This window comes from Arachis hypogaea, chromosome 1 (genome assembly GCF_003086295.3).
Source record: "Arachis hypogaea cultivar Tifrunner chromosome 1, arahy.Tifrunner.gnm2.J5K5, whole genome shotgun sequence".
Taxonomy (NCBI): domain Eukaryota; kingdom Viridiplantae; phylum Streptophyta; class Magnoliopsida; order Fabales; family Fabaceae; genus Arachis; species Arachis hypogaea.
Window position 1 is genome coordinate 10996118 of NC_092036.1, and position 17264 is coordinate 11013381.

The window sequence follows — 17264 nt, forward strand, 5'->3', positions numbered from 1 at the left end:
AAGAGGAGAAGGAACATAGAGCAAAGATGATGGCAATCAAAGAGAAGGAGTTACAAATTCAAGCGGCAATGAAAGAACAAGAATTACAAACTCAGAGGTATATTAAAGAAATGGAGATAAAAGCAAAAGAAAGGGAAATGGATATGCAAATACTTAATGCTGACACGTCTACAATGTGTGAGAAACGACGAGCTCTTCATGAGATTGCATGTGAGAAAATAATGGCCAAGTGGTTTACTTAATGGTTCCTTGTATTCGTAGAGTTATGTAGTATGTTCTTATTTATTTATTGTGTATTACTGGTATGTGATGTAGTTTGTTTTATTTATTTCTGATGTAAGTTTTGAAATTAGTCAATATTATTGTGTCATTATTGTTCATGAAAGTGACCGTTGCAAAACTAGCCGTTAATTAGCCGTTGCAAAACTAGCCGTTAAGTAGTGGTGCACGAATTTGTAATCCGCACAACTAACCAGCAAGTGCACTGGGTCGTCCAAGTAATACCTTACGTGAGTAAGGGTCGAATCCCACGGAGATTGTTGGATTGAAGCAAGCTATGTTTATTTTATTTGTCTTAGTCAGGATACCAATAGGATTCTTTAGCCTCGTATTTTAATAAAGGAAAGGGCATAAAATAAATAGTTATTACTTTAATAATGGAGAATAAAAGCGTTACTTGTTGTGCAGTAATGAGAAATATGTTGGAGTTTTGGAGATGCTTTGTCCTCTGAACTTCAACTCTTCCTTGAAATCCTTTCCCACACGCAAGGTTCCTTCCATGGCAAGCTCTATGTAGGGTGTTACCGTTGTCAATGGCAACTTCCCATCCTCTCAGTGAAAACGTTCCTATGCTCTGTCACAGCACGGCTAATCATCTGTCGGTTCTCAATCAGGTTGGAATAGAATCCATTGATTCTTTTGCGTCTGTCACTAACGCCCAGCCTTCAGGAGTTTGAAGCTCGTCACAATCATTCAAAACCAGAATCCTACTCAGAATACCACAGACAAGGTTTAGACTTTCCGGATTCTCATGAATGCCGCTATCAATCCGGCTTATACCACGAAGATTCTGATTAAGGGATCTAAGAGATACTCATTCAATCTGATGTAGAACGGAGGTGGTTGTCAGGCACACGTTCATGGATTGAGGAAGGTGATGAGTGTCACGGATCATCACCTTCTCCATAATTAAGTGCGAATGAACATCTTAGATAAGAACAAGCGTGTTTGAATGGAAAACAAAAGTAATTGTATTAATTCATTGAGACGCTGCAGAGCTCCTCACCCCCAACAATGGAGTTTAGAGACTCATGCCGTCAAAAAGTATGTAATTCAGATCTGAAAATGTCATGAGATACAAGATAAGTCTCTAAAAGTTGTTTAAATAGTAAACTAGTAACCTAGGTTTACAGAATATGAGTAAACTAAGATAATTGGTGCAGAAATCCACTTCTGGGGCCCACTTGGTGTGTGCTGGGGCTGAGACTAAAGTTATCCACGAGTTGAGGCCTTTCTTGGAGTTGAACTACAAGTTATAACATGTTTTGGGCGTTCAACTCCGGATCATGACGTTTTTCTGGCGTTTAACTACAGACAGCAGCATGTACTTGGCGTTCAACGCCAAGTTACGTCGTCTATCTTCGCACAAAGTATGGACTATTATATATTGCTGGAAAGCCCTGGATGTCTACTTTTCAACGCCGTTGAGAGCGCGCCAATTGGACTCCTGCAGCTCCAAAAAATCCATTTCGAGTGAAGAGAGGTCAGAATCCAACAGCATCAGCAGTCCTTTTTCAGCCTAACTCAGATTTTTGCTCAGCTCCCTCAATTTCAGCCAGAAAATACCTGAAATCACAGAAAAATACACAAACTCATAGTAAAGTCCAGAAATATGATTTTTGCCTAAAAACTAATAATATTCTACTAAAATTAATTAAAACATACTAAAATCTACATGAAATTACCCCCAAAAAGCGTATAAAATATCAGCTCATCAAGTAGCCGTTAAGAAAAACTAGCAGTTGCAAAACTAGCCGTTGCAAAACTAGCCGTTACAAAACTAGCCGTTAAGGTACTTATTGCAGACACACTTATAAATATCAACTATCAATGACTCCACAACTCCACTTCAACTCTTGTTTCTCACCTCGACAGAGAACTAAAAATTACATTTCTCCATATGGCTAGAAATTTTGATGATATGTTCAATGAGGCTTTGTATGGCAAAAGAAGACGGCAAGATAACACACTCATAGATAATTGGATCGATGAGTATTTACTCGAAGATTCAGAAGAAGAAGATATCGATAGAAGCCCTATCCCAATTCCTCGTAGATGGATCAACATAGATCGAGAAGCAGGACATGATCGCCTTTTCCAAGATTACTTTGCAGATGAACCGGTGTATAATGCTGACATTTTCCGACGAAGATTTCGAATGAGAAGAGATGTGTTCCTTCGGATAGTAGACGCTCTCTCAAACTTCTATCCGTATTTCCAACAGAGGGTTGATGCAACTGGAAGAAGAGGCTTGTCGCCACTTCAGAAATGTACCGCTGCGATACAGATGTTAGCATATGGCATAGCAGCTGATGCTGTTGATGATTATGTGCGCATAGGCGAGAGCACTACAATCGAATGCTTGGAAAAATTTGTTGAAGGTGTCATTTCCGTGTTCCAGGATGAATACTTGCGAAAACCCAATCCAAATGACGTACAACGCCTGCTACAAATGGCGGAGGGTTGTGGCTTCCCTGGCATGTTGGGTAGCATTGACTGCATGCATTGGCAATGGAAAAATTGTCCAAAGGCGTAGAAAGCTATGTACATGAGTGGTTATCGTGGGGTTGCAACCATAGTACTTGAGGTTGTAGCATCTTCAGACCTTTGGATATGGCATGCATTCTTTGGAGTTTCTGGTTCAAATAATGATATCAACGTGTTAGATCGTTCTCCAGTGTTTGATGATATTCTAAATGACCGTGCTCTGGAGGTTAATTATACTATTAATGGTAATAATTATACAATGGGATACTATTTAGCAGATGGTATTTATCCTGAATGGACCACATTTGTCAAATCAATCTCAAAGCCACAAGGTGAGAAACGCAAGTTATTTGCACAATACCAAGAAGGGCAAAGAAAAGATGTGGAACGAGCATTCGGAGTGCTGCAAGCACGCTTTACAATTATACGTGGTCCAGCTCGTTTTTGGGAAAAGAAAAAGCTTGCCAACATAATGAGAGCTTGTATTATATTGCATAATATGATTGTTGAGGATGAAAGAGACAGCTATGCAGGAAATTTTGCTCAAGGCTTAGAGTATGATGATGTTGAAAATGGCTTATCACAACCTCAGCTGGGAGAGGAAGATTTTGCACCATACCATCAATTTCTCCAAAGAAATGCCCAACTTCGAAATAGGCAGCACCATAGACAATTGAAGGAGGACTTGATTGAACACATATGGCAATTTCACAATGCTTGTCGTCAACTATAGAGTTTAATTATGTTTTTCTTTGTATTAAGTAATTTTACAAATTAGTGTAACCCCGAATTCATCTATTGTGTATTATTATTATATATGAATTTATTTAATATTAATATCTTTTAATAGTGAATTATTTTTAAATTTAAATATTTAAATTACATTATTAAAAAAATTAATTACATTAATTACAAGTATTTTAATTAATTAATTAAGTGGGACCACAACAAGGACTAAAGTTAGTTCCTCCTAATGGAGAACAGAGAGATGCTTTGAGTTCCTATTTACTGTTTATGACGCAAAAGCTGATGTGGAGTTACTTTTTATGACAGGTGGGCCATAAATAGAAACTGGGATGAGTTCCCTACTAGAGATGGTCTATAGCACCTCGATCCCCATTCAACTTTTTTCTGACACTTTGAGGAACTTACCGTTGGAAAGGAGAGAAACAAGTTTCCTCATGGAGTTCAAGGTAGAAGAGTCCCTGCTCAGAGGGACTCAAGGACAACCAATGGTAACTTGCCACCTTTTAAATAAATATATATGAAATTATAATTAAATAAATAATTATATTAAATAATTAAATAATATTCAATTTAATAATAATTATAATAATTAATTAAATTAAATAATTATAATTTTATTTAATTAATAATTTATATTAATTATTTAAATAATAATTAATTAAGTAATTAAATTATAATTAATTTATTAATAATTATAATAATTAATTAGATTAAATAATTAAATTTTTATTTAATTAATAATTTATATTAATTATTTATATCATAATTAATATTAAATATTATTTATATTTATATTATTATATTAAATTAGCCGTTGTAAAACTAGCCGTTGTAAAATTAGCCGTTAGAAACTAGCCGTTGTTATGTTACCGTTATTATTAATAAATTAATATTTTGTTACTCTATATATACCACTTAGATACACTTCTATTCTCACACTATCTACTACTCTTCTTTATGTTCTTCCAAGTTTACAAAATCAAAGTTCTGCTACTATTATTTTTTGTTCGAAAAAATGGATCCAAACCAACTCAACTCTTTCTTCAATTACTTACAAAACTTTCCTCAAATTTCAAATACCCAACAATCTCAAACCTCAAACTCTCAAGTTTCAAATCAAAACTTCACACTACCAAATTCATTTCAAAATCCAAATCCACAAAATTTTTCTAATTTCAATTTTCAAACTCGTTATAATAATCAGTTTCCTATATTCCAACCGCAAAATCAAAATTTACAGACACCCCATTTTCCATTTTCGTCCATATTTAACCCCTCTATCGGAAATGTTACTCCAACTTTCTTGCCGTTTCCAACTCAATTCAGTGCATCAAGACATAACTCATTTGGTGTTGGTGGCTCTTCTAACCCATCCTCTCAGACTCCTATACAATCTAGTCCAAATTCGCAATATTCAGATTTTGCCAACCCTCGTGGATTAGATGCTATCGACCTTAATGATGATGATATTGAAGATCGGAGGCAAGATAGTATTCAACACTGGCATTGGAAAGAGGATGAGATGCTGATCAGTGGATGGTTAAATGTTTCAACTGACCCTGTAGTTGGTACCGATCAAAAGGGGGAAATATTTTGGAGTCGAATTCATAGCTACTGTGTAGAATTTTGCTCCAACATGACAAGGGAGGTAGTTGCATGTAAGAAACGATAGTATAAGATCAACAAGGCTGTTGCACAATTTGCTGGTTGCTACGATCAAGCTAGTCAAAACATAAGGAGTGGTTCGAACGCTGATGATATAAAGGAGTTGGCTTATAAACTTTATACCACAAATTATGGTCAAAAGTTTACTTTTGAGAGGCATTGGAACATGCTTCGGTTGGAGCAAAAATGGAGAAGCCAACTACCTACACAGAGTGGCGGCTCAAAGAGAACCAAGGTTAGTGCAACTGGAGCATATTCATCCTCATCAAATCCAGAAACACCGTTGGCTGACGAACCCGGTGTGGACTCTCCCGTTCGCCGACAAGGATAAAAAAAGAGCAAGCAAAAAGGTAAGAGAAAAGCACAGATGTCTGAAGATTTTAGTGAAAGAAAATCATCGGTTGTCAAAAAATTATCTCTCATGGAAGATATTAAGAATGTTAGAGAAAAGGAACTAATGGATAGGAAAAAAGAAAGAGAAGAGGAGAAGGAACATAGAGTAAAGATTATAGCAATCAAAGAGAAGAACTTACAAATTCAAGCGACAATGAAAGAACAAGAATTACAAGTTCAAGCAGCAATGAAAGAAAAAGAATTACAAATTCAGAGGTATATTAAAGAAATGGATATATAAGCAAAAGAAAGAAAATGGATAGGATGGCCAAGGAAAGGGAAAGGGAAATGGATATGCAAATACTTAATGCTGACACGTCTACAATGAGTGAAAAACGACGAGCTCTTCATGAGATTGCATGTGAGAAAATAATCGCCAAGTGGTTTACTTTATGGTTCCTTGTATTCGTAGTGTTATGTAGTATGTTCTTATTTTTATTGCGTATTACTGGTTCATGATGTAGTTTGTTTTATTTATTTCTGATGTAAGTTTTTAAATTAGTTAATATTATTGTGCCCTTATTGTTCATGAAAGTGACCGTTGCAAAACTAGTCGTTGCAAAACTAGCCGTGAACTAGCCATTAAGGTACTTATTGCAGACACACTTATAAATATCAACTATCCATGACTCTGCAACTCTACTTCAATTATTGTTTCTCACCTCGAAAGAGAACTAAAAATTACATTTCTAAATATGGCTAGAAATTTTGATGATATATTTAATGAGGCTTTGTATGGCAAAAGAAGACGGCAAGATAACACAGTCATAGATAATTGGATCGATGAGTGTTTACTCCAAGATTCAGAAGAAGAAGATATCGATAGAAGCTCTATCCCAATTACTCGTAGATGGATCAACAGAGATCGAGAAGCAGAACATGATCGCCTTTTTCAAGATTACTTTGCAGATGAACCGGTGTATAATGCTGACATTTTTCGACGGAGATTTTGAATGAGAAGACATGTGTTCCTTTGGATAGTAGACGCTCTCTCAAACGTTTATCCGTATTTCAACAGAGGGTTGATGCAACTGGAAGAAAAGACTTGTCATCACTCTAGAAATGTACCGCTGCGATACGCATGTTAGCATATGGCGTAGGAGCTGATGTTGTTGATGATTATGTGCGCATAGGCGAGAGCACTACAATTGAATGCTTGGAAAAATTTGTTGAAGGTGTCATTTCGATGTTTGAGGATGAATACTTGCAAAAATCCAAACCAAATGACATACAACGCCTGCTACAAATGGCAGAGGGTCGTGGCTTCCCTGGCATGTTGGGTAGCATTGACTGCATGCATTGGCAATGGAAAAATTGTCCAAAGACGTGAAAAGATATGTACATGTGTGGTTATCGTGGGGTTGCAACCATAGTACTTAAGGTTGTAGCATCTTCATACCTTTGGATATGGCATGCGTTCTTTGGAGTTTCTGATTCAAATAACGATATTAACGTGTTAGATCATTCTTCAGTGTTCGGTGATATTCTAAACGACCGTGCTCCGGAGGTAAATTACACTATTAATGGTAATAATTATACTATGGAATACTAGGGCCGTCAAAATGGGCTAAACCCATTGGGCCAGCCCGTTTACCCATTTAAATGGGCGGGCTTTGCCCCTAAAATTAATCCCGTTTAAATTTCGGGCTAAACGGGCTGAGCCCGATTAACCCGAAAAAAATGACGGGTTAAACGGGCTAGCCCGCGGGCTAAACGGGTGGCCCGTTTAATTTTTTTTCATTTTTTTTAAAAAAAGTAACAGTTTTAGCTAATATTTTTCCCGATCCGACCCGAAAATCCGACCCATCAACTAAAAAAAAATTTTTTAAATGGGTTTTGACCTAAAAGTGGTATTTTTTGTCAAAATATTTTTCAAAAAATAAAATAAAATGATAAACGGGCTGGCCCGTTTAACCCATCGGGCTGACTATAAATGGTCCGGGCTAAAAAATTTTGGCCCGCGAATAAAGCGGGCTTAAATGGGCCAGCCCGTTTAACCCATGGGCTTAATGGGCTGGGCCTAAATGGGCCGGGCTAGCCCGTTTGACAGCCCTATGGAATACTATTTAGCAGATGGTATTTATCTTGAATGTGCCACATTTGTCAAATCAATCTCAAAGCCACAAGAGAAGAAACGCAAGTTATTTGCACAATACCGAGAAGGGCAAAGAAAAGATGTGGAGCGAGCATTCGGAGTGTTGCAAGCACGCTTTGCAATTATACGTGGTCCAGATCGTTTTTTGGAAAAGAAGAAGCTTGCCAACATAATGAGAGCTTGTATTATATTGCATAATATGATTGTTGAAGATGAAAGAGACACTTATGCAAGAAATTTTGCTCAGGGCTTAGAGTATGATGATGTCAAAAATGGCTTATCACAACCTCAGCTGGGAGAAGAAGATTTCGCACCATACCATCAATTTCTCCAAAAGAAATGTCCAACTTCGAAATAGACAGTAGCATAGACAATTGAAAGAGGACTTGATTGAACACATATGACAATTTCACAATGCTTGTCGTCAACTATAAAGCTTAATTATGTTTTTCTTTGTATTAAGTAATTTTACAAATTAGTGTAACCCCAAAATATATATTGTGTATTATTATTATATATGAATTTATTTAATATTAATATATTTTAATAGTGAATTATTTTTAAATTTATAAATTTAAATTACATTATTGAAAAAAATTAATTACATTAATATCAAGTATTTTAATTAATTAATTAAGTGGGACGACAATAGGGATTAAAGTTAGTTCCTCCTAATGGAGAAGAGAGAGATGTTTTGAGTTCCTATTTACTGTTTATGACGCAAAAGCTAATGTGGAGTTACTTTTTATTATTGGTGGGCCATAAACAGGAACTAGGATGAGTTCCCTACTGGAGATGGTCTAAGAACAACTCCGATGGAGAGTCCCTCTCTCACTTTTTCCTGACACAAAGGGACTCCAACCATTAGAGAAAAGGATATGAAAGTCCTCCCACAAGTCCCAAAGAAGACGAATTCCTCCTTAGAAAAACTCTATCCTACCAATGATAACTTGCCATGTGACAAGTTATCTTTAAAATAATAATTAATTAAATAATTATATTAAATAATTAAATTATAATTAATTAATTAATATAATATCTTTAATTAATTAATTATAATTTAATTAATTAATATAATTATTAAATTAATTATTATTTTAATAATTATATTGAATTTAGTTAATATTAATAAAATATGTAAATTATAATTAATCATAATAAATAATTATATTATTATTTAATTAATAATTTATATTAATGATTTAAATCATAATTAAAATAATTATACTCAATTATAATTAATTAAATTTATTTATACAAAAAAGTAAATTTAATTTTTTATATATTATAAAATAATTTTTAGTGAGTTATTTATTTTTATTTATAAAATTTAAATGTGAACACATTACAAAATAATAGAGTTTAACTATATTCTTTATATTAAATAATTTTATAAATTAATATAATTTTAAATTATATATTGTGTATTATTTTTATATATAAATTTATTTAATATTAATATTTTTATTAGTGAATTTTTTAAATTTATAAATTTAAATTATATTATTAAAAAAATTAATTACATTAATTTTAAGTATTTTAATTAATTAATTAAGTGAGACCACAATAGAAACTACAGTTAGTTCCTTCTAATAGAGAAAAGAGAGATGTTTTGAGTTATTATTTATTGTTTATGATATAAAAATTGATGTGGAGTTACTTTTTATAACAGGTGGACCATAAACAGAAACAGGGATGTAGCACCTACATCGAGAATTTAAGTATTGTATACGTCATTAGTCCGATCCTTTGTAGGATCTTTCAATAGGAAAAAGAGTGGATCCGCAGGGTCCCAAATGAATTGGCTTATTTGAAAAAAGCCTTGTTCTTTGGAAGATCTATCTCGTGTCTGGTACTGCATGGTTCCACCCTGCAAGAACTTCGATAGTGACGATATTGATGATAGTGACGATATCGACCGTGACCTTGATACGGAGCTGAAGCTTCTAACTATGATGAATGCGCTAACTATGGATATGATGCCGGGAATAGATCGGCGAATAAGAATATTTGGCCATCTGTAATAGAAATCACATTTGTAGGAATATAAGGCGAAACAAAAAAAATAAATAAACCACAAAAAATGGAATGAGAATAAAAAAAGAAATATAATAAATAAAAAAAATATTATTTTAATATAAATATTAATAGAAATCTAAACATAGAATGAAATTATCAAATAATTTAGATAATGAATATAAAAATATGAAAAATCTAATAAAATAATAATGATATACTATAGAAATAATAATAATATACTATAAAAAAGTATATGTATCTTATTTGAAAGGTTCGGAAGAACGCACTTTTAGTGTGCCAGTTATCGTATCCAGCGACTCTCTTAAGATTTCTTCATCTGAGATCCTGAAAAAGAAGATCAAGTTGGCCCTTGCGAACGGCTTAATGCACTCGACCTACTCTTTCGTACAACGAATGAAATAACATAAATCCATAACTAAACTAGTTCCCTAACGATATGGTCTAAAAGCAAAAAAGGAAAAGACAAAAGTAATAATTGCCTCGATCATAGTATCTATCTGTAGCTTCCCACCCTTTCAGGACGAGTATGTAGTAGGTGCCGTCAACGGTTTAGATTCAACCTATATATACACTGATAGATCTCAAGCCGTTAGTTTAATAGATCTATGGATGTTGGTGTACTTGGCGGTTGTGATTAACTTTAGTCAAAATTAATTTCACATAATATTATAGTATTTATTTTTGAATGTCATATCAATTATATTACGTATTAAAAAAAGTTATTAAATTAACTATGTATATAAAGTAAAAATATAAAATATATATTAAAATTATATAAAAAATTATATTATATATAAATACATAATAATTCATTTTTAGTGTATATAAAATAAATTTTTATATCCTATATATAATCAGGAAAATATATTTTACTCCCAACATATTGGCCTTAACTCATAACAATCAAAGAAATACTATACTACTAATTATAGTAAATGAATATAATTAAAGCCATATCCACATAATAATTAACAATCAAAGAAATATAATAGTTTTAATTAAAAAAAAAAAACCATACTAAAGCCTCAACATCATAGTAAATTAATATATATGTGTGTTATGAGACAAAATGTTAAAAGATTGATAATTCTAAGAACCAATATTTGTAATAAAAAAATAAAAATTAATTAATATTGATACCAATTCCAACAAATATCAATTCGTTGTTTCTTATTTCCCATTTATAAAGTAGTGTTTACATAGATATTCATGGATCCTATGACCTAGGCAAAGAAACAACAAATTAAAGCCATATCCTCATATGATTAAGCTTTAATTTAACAGAACACAAAAAAAAAAAGGATTCATGGACCTATACTTTGGACATACAAAATCACAAAGCTTAAGAGATAATATGTAAATATATATTTTTTTATGGTATTTTTTAATCCGACAGACAAATAACTATTCCGTTGCGAATTGTAAACATATTTTTATTAAAGTAATTTTAAATAGCCCATGAAAGTTGCAACTACTTATTACTTAAGCAAGAATTTGATCAAGAGGCTTGGCTTCCAATTTGTTTGTGTTGTTCAAGCCTTGGAGGTTTTGCCTCTCCTTGGCTAGCTTCTTTAGGTTAGCAAGCTCAAGGTCCTTGCTCATCTTCCTCCTATACATCTCGGCGAAGGTGATCGGCTCCTCCATCACCGGCTTCTCTCCCTCCTCGACCTTAAGAGGGTATACGATCGCATCCGGTGCCGGATTTTGGAATGTGGCGATGGATAAACGGCTAGAGTTTGAGTTCACAACGGCTTGGTGATCAGCATTCTTGAACCTACCATTGCTTAAGAACTACAAAAAAAAAGCATATATCACATATATAATTTAGATGAATTAAATAGAGATTGTATGTTACAAAAAAAATAATAATATATGAATGAAGAAAATTACTATAGAGAAGTATAGATTATTACTATTATTTCTATTTTTTGAAAAATATTATAGTATGATGATTAGCTAATTTCTAATCAAATAAAATGTCATTATTTTATTAAACCTAAAAAATTAGTATAATTCTTATCAATAATTTAGATTATACAGTGTTAAATGCAAAAACTTTTATAAAAGGCTAAACATTTTAAATTTTTAAAGTAGTTATTATACAAAAATGGATAGAAGTTAAAATAATTATCCAAAATAAATAACATTTTAAAATAGACTACAAAATCAGCAGAGTCAAACCATCTATCTGTGTGTTTACTTATTAGGGTTTTGTGCTTTGGGTTTATATTTTCAGCCTCTAGCTTTCGTTTTTCGTAATAAATTGGTCATTGACATACCAAAAAAAACTATAATTTTACTTATTGCTCGGGGATTAGTAGGCCCTACTAATTCATGATAATAATAATAACATAAATTGATTGATCGAGCATATTTTGATTTTATTAGAAAATGGTTCAATTTAGATTATCATTTAAAATCTATACCAAGTGATTAGTTTTTTTTTAATATTTTTTGAAAATTATTAATTCATTTCCAACACATAATTAATTATTACCAACAATTTATGCTTATCATGTAGTTATTAAAAAATAAATATACTATTTCTTTTAAATAAAATGTGGTTAATTCATTTGAAAGTTTAAATTATTAAAATATAATCACCACAAATATAATAATTTTTTGAAAAATGTATGTTACGATAACAACTTATACTTAACCAACCCATACCGTAATTTAAACTTAATGGGAGGAATTAAAGCAGTCCACCATATATAAGTATTAATTAATAGTTCTTTGGTCCAACCCTAATTAAAGTTCTACTTACTTCACATAATAATAGTAATAATATTTCGTTCAAAAATATCTGCTAGTTATATTATATTAAATAAAATTTAAAATACACTATAAAATCACCGGAGTCAAACCACTTGTATTATTATTGCATTTATTTATTAGTGTATTTTATTTCGCAGCCTCTCCTTTAGCTTGGGTATTAAGTAGGCCCATCTAAATTTATTGATTAAAATAGTTGAATTTAGAACATTTCAAAAGTTGTAACAAAGTGGACCAAAAATTTATATTCAAAATAAATATGCTAAAAAAGAGCTAAATGTGTAGCATGCGTGTGTGTGTGGATTTTTTCATAAAATATTGATGTGGACAGATTTTTCTTTAATGATAAATATTGAAAAATGTGATTATTAATAAACATTCAAAGATGGGGGACTCTCTATCTTTCCACATGAGATGAACTTTACTTGGCACCTGTTTTTTCGGTGAATTAATTAATTATATATAGGTTATTAAATTACTTAATTGACCCTTATTAATTTGCGTCAGCTTATATATAGTTTACTTTGCATGTATATTGTTTCGTCTATTAATTCTAGTCTCTTTGATTTTCAAAAATGAGTTATTGTAGTTAGAAGTTAGAAGATAGGAAAGTGAGAGAAAACGGTTCATGAACATTTTAAATGGAATCACGTTAAATTCTAAAGGTGATGTAAAATGTGATAAGTGTTAATTGGCTGAACTATAAAAATTTGGAATTAAAAAAATAGTGTTTTTTTTTGTGTCTAAAAAAAAAAAGATTGTGTTATTTAAAACACTTGTTGAAAATATTACACCTAAAAGATTTGAATAAAAATGTAAATTAATCTCTAATGCGTTGACATTTTTTTTTATCTAAATTTATTTAAAAAAATTTCCAGAGAAAAAGAAAAATAATTTGTTATGTACTTATGTGTACTTATGATAGCAGTCAACTTTGAATAAGATATGAACTATGAGATATTGTAAACTAAATTCACAAATTCACATCATTTCAATAAAAGTCTGAATTAGTTGACATTTTATTTACCAAAAAAGGGTAAACTATCATTTTAGTTAGATATAATTTTCGATAATGACTTTTGAAGAAAAAACAGTTTAATCTTCGAGAGATAATTTTAATGTGACAAAATACATATCTTTTTTTTAAGTAAGAAACAACTCATGAATTTGATTTCATTTTTCATTAAAATATATGAAAAATCAACAATGCTAGGAACCAACTCTATATAAGCTAAGAATCAGTCAACTGGTAAATTAGAGATACCGGTAACTTTAACCGGATGTTGCTACTGATAGGCACACGGATGTTTCTTTTTCTTGTAAATTGGATGGTTTTGGATATGATTAACTAATGACTGATCAAAGCATCTGTTCCGTGATTTTCTCCTAACACTAACGTATCTTTCCTCATGTTTTGAACGTGGACAACAATAATTTAAAAAATAAATTAAATTATAAATTAATAAAACTAATTATAATTAATTATGTTTTTTCATTCTTGGCTGATTATTAGTTGGTTCCATATACTTTTCTATAAAAAAATATTTAAAAAATATGTAAAAAAAATATATCAAGAATTGCACTTGAACTTTATCTCTAATTTTTTTCCAAATTTAATTGAATTTTTCCGTCGTCCACATAAAAAAAAGTCGCAAAAATAATTCTCTTAGAAAAAAATTAAAAGGAAAAGAATTTTTTTTTTTAAGTAGACTTGCAAAAAGTCCGAGTCCAAATCTAATCTCTATATTCTTTTTAAATAAGTCTTCTTATATTTAGTTTATTTTATCAAACTAAAAGGTCAAATATTATTTTCTTCTTTTAAAATTTATGTTATATAAATTTTATGCACGGTAAGTGTAAAGTAATTTTACACGTGTATTTAATTACGTAATGTCACATTAGTAAAAATAACTGTTTTTGACATTGACTACGTGAATGATAATCTAAAAGAACGGATATAATTGTACGATTGTGTAAAATATTTTATAAACTTAAATTCATAAAAAAAATATTTTGGAGGAAAGAGAGAGAGAGAGTGAAATAAAAAAAGATTGCATAGGGAATACTCACATGACCATGATCTCCTAGATTGACAACAAAGGCACCTTCCACAGGCTGAACAGTGATCCAAGTCTTACCATTATCTCTTGTAGCTTGAAGCCCACCAACCTGATCTTGAAGAAGGAGTGTGATGGTGCCTGGGTCTGTGTGCCTCTTCAATCCAAGTGTGAGGTCTGGTTGAGGGCATTTTGGGTAATAATTCACCACAACCTTTTGGTCCATGTCCACACATGCTTTTGTTAGTGCTTCTTTTTCTAGCCCCATTGCCTCTGAGAGGACCTCTAGGAGCTTGCATGCAAGCCCCATCAGGTCCTCGCTGTACTTTTTCGTCACCTCCATCCATCCTTCCGGCTTGTCCGGCCACCTCGAGTAGTCGCGGTTGCGAATCGGGTATGAAAAGTATGTCACTATCTCCCTCCAATCTTGCACTGCTTCTCCCTGTGTTATGAATTGTGTTATTTGAACATCTAAATTATTAATGTTCTATTAATTATTCAAAGCCATGAAGCAAAATTAACCAAAATTAACAAGGATTTATGTATTCGACATGCATGTAATTAATTATTTTTACTATATTAACACAAAAACTCTCGTATACATATATATGAATTAAAATAATGTTATTTGTACGTTAAAATTAATTTTTAAATATATATAATTTAATTTATTTTTAAAATATATTTTATATTGATGGATAATTTTAGTACGAAAATTTATTGTTGTCCATAATTCAGTATCTGAATTTGGAGAGATTTTACAAATCATTCATTTTAAGTTAACAATAGTTGGCATACTGTCAGCAAAAATTATTAATTGGTGTGATATATAATCTATAAATTTTTTTAGATACTTATTATGAAAAGAAAAAAAGAAAAAAATTAGATAAATTCTTACTTGGAGATGGCTAGAGACAATGAAACCACCCTTCTTGCCACCGGACATGTCGAAGCGAAGCTTCTCGTCCGGTGGCAAGGCGAAAAACTCCTTAGCGAGAGTTGTCATCTCGGAAATGAGCTTGGTATCCACACCATGATCCACAACCTGAAATATTCCCCAATCCTCGCATGCTTCAACAATCTTCTTGCATATCTCGGCCCTACGACCATCTGCGTCGTTGATTCCGGCCAATGATATGACCGGAATCACGTCGCTGAATTGGTTGTAGGCAACTTTTGGCCTCTCATCTTCATCCCTCACAAAGCTGGACTCAAGAGTTTTTTGCTCAGCCAAGTGAGTGAGGGTTTTTGCTGGCGCCATATGAATTATATTTTTTTTTTTTGAAAAATCTTATTATTTAATTTGGTGTTTAAAGGGTGTGAGTGATGTTTTTTTTTTTTTTTTTTTTTGAATGGAGAGTGATTTTTGATGGTTGGGTGAGATATGGGAATGGAAGATGGGGTTTCTTGGGTTTATATAGTACTAGTGATGGCGTGGTAGGTTTGAATTTCACACGCACCCAAATTTAATTAATTAGTCATTATAATATATAAATATGAATATTTTCATAAATACCTCCAACATATTCTATTTGTGATGAAATGATGATACTTATGAATTTACATTAATTTTATATGTTAAATAATAATAAATTGTAACTATATATAAAGAGGACGGAGATACTGAGATACATTGTTTTGTGTAGTTAGTGCTCTAGACACTAAACAATAAAAAATATAAAATATAAAATTAATTTATAAATATATTAAGAAATCAATTAAATAAGCTACGTGCGTACAGTAGTGTCCATAAACTTGTTAACAACAACAACAAAAATAATTGGATTCATAACTTTAGTGTTAAAACTTAAAAATACGAGTAAATATAAGATTTTAATTATTTATTTTATATTATTATGAAACTGATAAATGGTATCATGGTATGCCAAGATTGTATAAGATAAATAAATGTCTATATACTTCATCCATTAAAAGACTTGTATTATATGTTACATAGTTTTTTTTCTTTTTTGTATTGTGTTTTAAAATTTTTATTTCGAGTTAACAACAATAAAATTTTAAACCTTTTAATTATACAAATTTTGATATTCTATTATAAAATTATTTTTTACAAAAATCTAAATTGATAAAGCGTATATAAACAATGATAGAGTAAAGTATATTTTTTGTCTTAAAATTTGTTAGAAGTTTTAAAAATAAACATAAATTTTATTTTAAATTTTATCTTAAAAAAATTCAATGTGTATCAAATATATTCCTGACAACTAATTTTAAGGCCAATTTAACAATAATTTTACAAGAACAACTTTCAATACAAGTAAATTAGACATAATTGTTATGTATTATTGTTGGATTGATTCTAAATTTTTTAAAAAATTTAACTGTTAGGGATATATTTGATGCAAAGAAAATTTTTTAGACAAATTAAAATAAAATAAAATTAAAAAAAATGTTAAATTTTTTTGACAAATTTTAGGGGAAAAAAAACTTTATTCATGATGATATTTCTAATAGTTTTTAAAACACATTAGATTTTTTAAAAAGGGTAGCTCCTACTAACTTGTCTAGAGAAATGGTGAGTTGGAAGAAGTTTCAAGTTTCAACCATTCAATGTCACAAGTCACAACTCACAATCACGTTGCTACCTAACTCTCTTTGTAACCACATTTTGTAACACATATCAATGCTTCTACACAAACTCCTCTAACAATTAGATAATAGTTTCAATCTTACAAGTCATATTGACTCCTGCCATCTTTCAAAGG

At 31.2% G+C, this 17264-nt stretch overlaps 1 protein-coding gene across 1 annotated transcript; it reads right to left on the reverse strand.

Moving 5' to 3' along the window:
• Window positions 1-10849: 10849 nt before the first annotated feature.
• LOC112796379 (naringenin,2-oxoglutarate 3-dioxygenase) lies at window positions 10850-16115 on the reverse strand. Its single transcript, XM_025838807.3, has 3 exons — window positions 15437-16115; window positions 14552-14980; window positions 10850-11497 (listed from the first exon to the last, which is right to left on the reverse strand). The coding sequence occupies exons 1-3, from the start codon at window positions 15797-15799 to the stop codon at window positions 11189-11191; spliced, it is 1101 nt and encodes a 366-aa protein (XP_025694592.1). The 5' UTR covers window positions 15800-16115; the 3' UTR covers window positions 10850-11188.
• Between the last annotated feature and the right edge of the window lie 1149 nt (window positions 16116-17264).